At 39.9% G+C, this 7,996-nt stretch overlaps 1 protein-coding gene across 2 annotated transcripts in view; it reads left to right on the top strand.

The window, feature by feature from the left end:
* ANKRD10 (ankyrin repeat domain 10) overlaps nt 1-7,996 on the top strand; it is a 33,805-nt gene that overhangs the window by 418 nt on the left and 25,391 nt on the right. For both annotated transcript variants that reach the window (XM_010728589.2, XM_010728588.2), the window contains exon 2: nt 5,945-6,097. In XM_010728589.2, the coding sequence (XP_010726891.1) occupies nt 5,945-6,097 (153 nt within the window). The remainder of the gene's footprint in view (nt 1-5,944; nt 6,098-7,996) is intronic.

Raw genomic sequence — 7,996 nt, 5'->3', positions numbered from 1 at the left:
CTTCGCTGCGAGGGCCCCGGCTCGGCCGTCGCCGTCAGGCTCCTCCGCACCTGGAGACGGTCGTGTTGTGCCGGCCGTGTTATCGCAACGGGCTGGCTGGGCGCCTGGGGAGATGAGCGTGTCTGAGTGTGCTTGAGTGTGCCTCCTGCGCGGCCCTCGGGCTGGGAGGCGAAGCGCTTCGGCTTCGTCGCCGTGCGGGTAGAGAATCAAAAGAAGCGGCAGCGTTGAGCTGAGGATGTTGTTTGTGGATCCGGCGGGCAGAACGCTATTTAGGTGAAGGGTAGCAGCGTTGGCTTGGCCTCGTTCCTCGGCCTCCGGTTCCTGAGAGCCCCTGAGCGATGGTGTGAAGTGGCGGCGGTGCGGGCAGCTCCGCGGTGTGGGAATTGTATTGCCGTACTAAAAGACGCTGAGCTCCTCGTTACCTGTGTTCGACTGACGAGCTCGAACGCGGGCGTTTATAATTCCTTACGAATGGAAAAAGATACGCAAAGCTTTCTAAAAACGCCCTCCTTTCCTTGTGTTATCGCTAACCTCGAACCTGAAGAGGACTGGTGCCTTAATGTGTTTGTTTGAGCTGGGCGTTCCCTGTTTCTAAGCGTTCAGCCCTAGGGGTGCGTATTTTTTTTTTCCTCAGTGATTTGTCTGCCTCCTGATTTTCAGGGACTTATGCTCTGTGCTCTCGCTCTCTCTTCTTTTCCCTTCTTTTCCTAATGCTGTGTATTGATGGTGTGCCAGGGAAGGAAGATCAATGTATTCATGCAGGTGTAATGATTTAGGCAAGTACATGAAGAGATGGGTTCTGTATGTTAAGTGATTTCATCTGCAGTGCTTAAAAAATATTTTAGAAGCAGGGCTAAGTAGTCCTACTGTCTCTCAGAAAAAAAAAAAAGACAAAACAACAAAAACTCCAAGCCTATTTATCTATCCAGGAAGTAATCTTCTGTGTTCAGAAACAAAGTGGATCTAGTTTCAACCCCCTGCTGTGTGCAGGGTCACCAACCACCAGCCCAGGCTGCCCAGAGCCACATCCAGCCTGGCCTTGAATGCCTCCAGAGATGGGGCCTCCATAACCTCCTTGGGCAACTGTGTTACCACCCTCTGAGTGAAAAACTTCCTCCTAATATCTAACCTAAACCTCCCCGTCTCAGTTCAACACCATTCCCCCTTAACCTATCACAATCCACCCTCATTATCAGCCGTTCCCCTTCCTGTTTATACACTCCCTTCAAGTACTGGAAGGCCTTAATGAGGTCTCCCCGGAACCTTCTCTTCTCCAAGGTAAGCTAGCCCAGTTCCCTCAACCTTTCTTCATAGGAGAGGTGCTCCAGCCCTCTGTTTCTTTTAGCATATCAAAGGAATCCTTTACTTGTGTGTTAGTCACATTAGTGTCCTTCAAGTATATGTTCAGTTCTGTTTTCCTTAAGCACCTTCAGTTTTCTGCTAGCTACCTGGAATAAGTAAATCGTGTGTACCTTCTTTCCTATTGGAGTGATTCTTGCATAGAAAGCTGTCAGAGAGAGCAAGTCAGCGTGCAAGCTACCCTGTTTGCTGTGTTCGCTCCTAGGTACCTCACCAAAAAGTAAAGATTTGTCTTAAAACTTCTTGCATTTAAATTAGAGAGAAAACATGTTTTTTTTTTTCAAGTGAAGTGAAACTTTTTAAAAAGCTTTCTGGCAGATTAGGTAGACTTTGTGTGTGAAAGATGCCTGCATGCTTTGTAGCCTTGTTAAGTAATGTTTGAGTCAGACTGTGCAACAGAACTGCAGGGTGGCTGAGGTGGGAAGGGACCTGTGGGTCCTTCTGGTCCAACACCCTGGGCTGCAGCAGGGCTGCCAGAACAGGTTGATCGTGTCCAGGTGGTTTCTGAAGATTTCCAAGGAGGAAGACTGCACACCATTCCAGTTACCAGTCACCTCACAGTGGGAGAAGTATTTCCTGATATTCTCCTGTGTTTCAGTGCTCTGGAGAAGTTACATTTCTGTAATTAGGTACAATGCTTGACTGACTTTACTTCTCACCAGCTAATAGATGATGGCCGAAAGTGAAACAGTAACTGGTTTTTATATGCATGTCATATGTTATTTATGTTTTTTTCTAAAATTTGGAATCATCATTATTGCAAATGGGAAGCTTCTCTGTATCTCAAAACACTGGGGCTTTAAAACTTCTATTTTTGAAACATTCACTAGGAGTTACTAAATGACATTCTTTTCCTTCTTCTGAGAGTTACTTGTTACATTGGATTTTGTGGGGTTTTCACTTGATTTTTCTTTGCCTGTAAGAGATTAAATGGCAACCGAACTTCATGGCCGTTCATCTGATACGGGACACTTCAGCAGCACAGTCCAGCAGGCACGATCGATTGTAAGTGCATTCCTGTGAGAGGCTGAGATGACAAAGCTGATTTAGTTCCTCTTTGCAAGAAGTCCTTGCGGAACAACTTGCTGTAAGCAGTAACATCTAAAACCCTTTCTGCACACATGCATGCATGCAGGCACAACATTAGTCTGTGCACCAAAGGACAATGCAAAATCACTTTGGAATAAAGCTACATAGAACTGCCTTGCTACACATAGTTGTAGATGCACTGCAGTAGGGAAGGAACAAAAAATTTAACTTAGGAGTGAAGTTAGAAGTGAATGTGCAGAAGATGACAACTTTTTATTGGGAATTACTGATCTATTATTAGTATCAATAAAAATATAGTACCCTATGACTAAAACAAGAAAACATTATGTACTTTAAATACATAACTTACTCTGGAACGTGACTGTGGACCTTACACTTACCCAATAAGTGAAACAGCAGCAGAGTCATTTCTAAATGATAGATAAGCATTCCTAGTTGCAATATCTGGAATTTAATGACAGTATGGCCTGTTTTTTGATTCCAGAAGGCAGTACAGATTTAGATAGCAGCGTGTTCAAATTTACTTGCCGGGTTGAACATCTGTGATATCTTACACTTACCTTTATTTTGTTCTTTGTAACCACTAGCATGTGCCTTTCTGTTTTCTTTAGTTATATCTGCTTGCTTGTGCTCTCTTCCTCCTTCTATTTTTGTCATTTGACTGCTTACATTATAGGAAGCGAAACAGTAAGTACATTGTTTCTTCTGGAACAAAAGTGGTACAGATAAATAAAAACCACACATTGCTTCCTTGGCGTTTTGCCAATAGTATGGTTTATATTGAGGCCTGTCTTTCTTCTTTGTTAAATCAGTTTAGGTATAGCAGTACAGTGGAAAATATCTTCTAAAATGTTATTTAAAAATACAGACTGATATGTCCTGATCCAGAGCAGAAGTATTCCAGTGGGATATTGGTTTTTCTCTTCCTCTGCACAAGTAATTTACCATGCTCTTTTAATAGTGTCAGAAGTAGGAGCTTCTAACTGCTGTGCTGCAGAAGACCCTGCTTCAGGTTTTAATGGGATGAAACATTCTCTTTGTTGTTAAAATCCCAAAAAAGCTCCATGGAGAGGGAGAGTATGACTGTCAGGTAGATGATATTGCAATGCATTTTCACTGCTATACTTGCAAGAGTCCGAGGGAAAAGTATGTGGAAGTTATGCAAAAAGAATGTTTAAATATGAAGTTTAATTATAATTAATCATGTAGCATTTTTAGAAAGCAAATTTAAACAGTGAGGGATGACACTGGTGCACTGGTTTTAATGCTTTTCCCCTTTCAATTGCCAGGCTACAGTGTCTGCGTAATTTGATTCAGCTATTTCTGTGCAGGAAATATTTCCTGAAGTCGTAATGTTTCTGATTGTTTTCAAATTATAATAAAAGCTTGGTGTTTTAAAAACTGCATGGATTTTATTTTTGTTTGAAGCAGAGGAGCCTCTTGGGGTAGCTGGTGCTTTTTCTATCGCATCACTTTCTAATGATTACAGCATTACAGTTCTTAGTCATTATTAAAGGGTGATTTAAGCAATATTGAGATTCTAGGTTGTAGACTCTAAGGGAAGTCTTAAGGTTAACAAATATAAAATTTATTTGGGTAATTTAGCATTAGCAATACACAATTTTTGCACTTCTAAAAAATATATGATGAAACTTTTTTTTTCCCTAGCAAATGTACTTGTTTGTTGTGGGGAAAGTGTTATCTTTTTCTTCAGTAGTATTGGGATTTCTGGAGGTGGAGCTGTTAGAATTGTAGTAGTTCAGTTAGTTTGTGGTAAGTTAATGGTACGGCTTTGTTAAACTGATAAGCTGGGGCTCTTCAGCCTGGAGGAGAGAAGGCTTGGGGGGGGACCTTATAGCAGCCTTCTAGAACCTGAAGGAACCTAAGGAAAGCTGGGGAGGGACTTTCTATAAGGGCAGGCAGTGACAGGATCAGGGAAAATGGCTTTAAACTGGAAGAGGATAGATTTAGATAGATATTAGGAAGGAATTCCTTACTGTGAGGGTGGTGAGACACTGGAACAGGTTGCCCAGTGTGAAGCTGTGGATGCCCCCTCCCTGGAAGTATTCAAGGCCAGGCTGGATGAGGCTTTGAGCAGCCTGGTCTAACAGGCAGGGACACCTCCTATAGCTGGGGATTGGAACTACGTGATCTTAAAGGTCCCTTCCAACCCAAACCATTCTGTGATGATCCTATGATTACCATCCAAAGGAATCTTGCTTGTAAAGAGTAAGCTTAGTATGTTTCTTTGAATTGTGTAGGGGGAAAAATAAAGTTGAAGTCTGCAGTACATCTGCAGATCTGTAGACAATACTGTCAGGATTGATGTTTTTAATCACATGTAACTCATAATTACTGATAAAAATAGACATTGTACAGCACCAAAAAAAAAATTAGAATTGTAGTATTCACACTTCCATAGTTCATAATCAAGCTGCCATTTGACCATTGGATGCTTCTTCATCATTTCTTTATGAACAGCTTATTTTGTAGCTATTCTATAGCTAATAAATATTTTCTTTAACAGCAAAACACTGACCAGGAGGTTTTCATCGTATGTGAACCAATGACCACAGTCAATGTGATGTTTCTTTTGTTTTGTTGTTTTGGAGGGTTGTTTTTAACCCTAACAAATGGAAGCTTAGACTAAACTGTTTATTGTAGCAGCAGAACTTTCCTGTCTACAGCAAGGCAATGTTACTATTTGACAGGAAAGGAACTTTTTTTTTTTTAGGCTATTTGTAAAAGTTGAGGTCATCCTGGCTGTAGTTCGGGTAGCTTCTACAAATGTTATGTTGCAAACAGTTAAATATAGTAGCTGGATATTGGATACTTCTGGTATACCAGTGGAAAATAGAAGTCAGAATATAGCTTGGCAACACTGCATTTTTTTGTTGTTGTTGTTCAAAGCAAAGAGATCATTATTTTTTTGGTGTTGCCATAAACATGCAGTATTGTTTTTAACATTTCTTCACCTGTCATAACAAGAAAACTGTGAGAATAATGGATTGCATGCATAGGTTTTTAGCATGGTATTAATGGTATTAGCTGCAATTAATTATCTGCTTCTCTCACTTCAGAAAAACATTAAAGAAGTGTAAAAACGTTCTTGCATTTTCATTTAAACTCTTCTGGAAATATCTGTGTATCTCCTAACAGTGCTTTGTTTTGCAAAACATCAGCTAATGTCTGTTTAATAGCAGATTTGCAGCTTTGCTAGATCAGAAACTTTTCACTGACAGAAGTGAACCAAATAGCTTTTGTGGTTAGCTCTGAGGTATTACTTGGGCTCTCTCCTATTTCAAAAAATAAATGCTGGAATTGAATTTTGGGGTTGAGAATTAAGTATTTTTCAGGTGTGCTGTGTGGCTGAAGGAGGGGGCAAATCCTAGTGTTCATGTCTTCCCTTGTTTTGCATCACTTGGTTTTGCTAGTAAGTTGAGTTTTTCTGGGCTTAACTTATGTATTTGGCAGGTGCCAACTGTGGTACATCTGTGTAACAGCTTTTGGATTTTCTTCCTTCATGTCTTTAAAGCTGGAGTGCCTAATGCAGTTAGTCAGAGCTGGAGCCTCTGTAAATGCCAGTACAACACGGTTTGCTCAAACACCAGCCCACATTGCTGCTTTTGGAGGACATCCACAATGCCTGAATTGGTTGATCCAAGTGGGGGCCAACATAAACAAACAGGTATGATTTAATGTGTGTTTCATGTCCGCATATGATTCTGTAAGGAGTGTCTTGGTCCCTTCTTGCTGTATGTGTGGTCCTTACATTCATGTACAGACAGGTTATTTTTAACATCTCTCCAAAAGACAAATAAAGCCCTTTATCTGACAATTAAGATGTCACTGTAGTAGAGAAGGGCTCATAAATGTTGTAGATCACTAAAGTCCTGGAGAACATTTGTTTTAGGAACTAATATCTTTCTCCTTCTCGAACAAAATGGTGTCATGCTGCTCTGGTGTTGGCAGCATTACCCAATGCTCTGATCTTGTAATGCACATGAGGGGAAAAGCAAAAAGGACTAGTGAGATACATCTTAATATGTAAGAGTTGGAAAGTTAGCCAGTTAATTCATCATCGCCTATGGAGCCATGAGACCTTTGGGGTCCTCGATGACTAGTCAGATATCTAACTAGTGACATCTTTCAAAGACATGACTTACTGTAAGATGTGTTTGGTTTCATTCTGATATCATCTTTTAAGTTATGTCTAAAGCTCTTCTAATAACTTCTGCAGGTAGATCAGAAACATGCTCTTTACTAACAAATAGTGAATACATGTGTAGTTTTTCTTAATTGATAATTTTCTATTACTGTTACCATGGTTATAGATATTGATTTATTTGATAGCAGAGTGCATTAATATCATAAAGTTCTTGTAAAGGACTTTCATGCTCTGGTATGGTAACAGAATCAAGTGCTTAAAAATAGTATACTGTTGGAGAAAACGTTTCTAGTATTGAATGGATCTATTATGTATGCTATGCATACATAATGTGTTCCCTTACAGCAATACTCAAAATTATTTATGATTTTATATGAGAGCAATTATTCCTAGAGTTAAACTAAGATTGCTGGGGAACTTGAACTTTGCATTTCTGTAGTTGCTTTTTTTTTTAAGTTATGCAAAAATAAGAAATGGGGAAGTTTGTGTTGAGTTTTCAGAAAAGAAGGCTGGTGCATTGAGAACAGCTGTGAGACACCAGGAGAATTGTAGAAACAATGAAGGTGACGGGATGCAGAGGCTATAGATGGCATCTTCTCCTTGATACCTGACAAAAGTAACTTATTGCATAAGTTATTGCTGCATAGTGGTAGAATCTTCAGAAGAGAAAATACAAGAACTAGAAATGCATCTGGAGTCCAGGTAAGAATGTAAAGAAACTGTGATTAGAGAGGAGACATGGCATGCACAGAGTAAAGATGTATACAGATATCTTCTAAATGAGAAGAAAAGAATGAATGAGAATGAATGAGAAGAATGAAAGTTTCCATCTGTGGATAAGGAGAAGAACTGACCAGTAAGGCTGAAATGGAGCTGAAGAATCACTGTTCTAGAACAATATCTTCTAGATGTTCTCCTGGAACATCTACAGTGTGAGGTTATTTAAAAAAAAAAAAAAGCAAGAGGAAAATAGCAGCTAGCTCTCAAGAAGAGAGGAATGCAGAGAGCTATCTGTGGACTGAGGGCAATGCACAGATGATTGTAAGGGAAGCAGAAGACAGTATGATGTGCAGTTTAAAAATAGACTGGTAATTCATCCCACCTAGAGGAGGCTAGTTCTGGTGACTAGCCAGTGACTCAGGAGTCTTTAAAAATTGGTAGCCAGTTACAAGAGCAAATCTAAACAGTAGAGGAGGAAGAAATAATGTGATTCTGAATTTTTCAAATGAAATAGTGCTGATAGTATCCTACAGACTTTGAAAGGCAAATTTAGGTGTTTACAGATAGAGGATACCAGCGTGAACAGCACTTGAGAGTTGATATTGTGGGAAGCTGCGTATGTTGTTGATAATAGTAGGATCAAGTTATACTTCTGTAAAAACTCCTTTTTTGCTTCCACAAAATATTAATTGAACAATA

This window comes from Meleagris gallopavo, chromosome 1 (genome assembly GCF_000146605.3).
Source record: "Meleagris gallopavo isolate NT-WF06-2002-E0010 breed Aviagen turkey brand Nicholas breeding stock chromosome 1, Turkey_5.1, whole genome shotgun sequence".
Classification (NCBI taxonomy): domain Eukaryota; kingdom Metazoa; phylum Chordata; class Aves; order Galliformes; family Phasianidae; genus Meleagris; species Meleagris gallopavo.
Note: the sequence above shows the minus strand (reverse complement) of the source record. Positions and strands in the feature narration are given on the sequence as shown.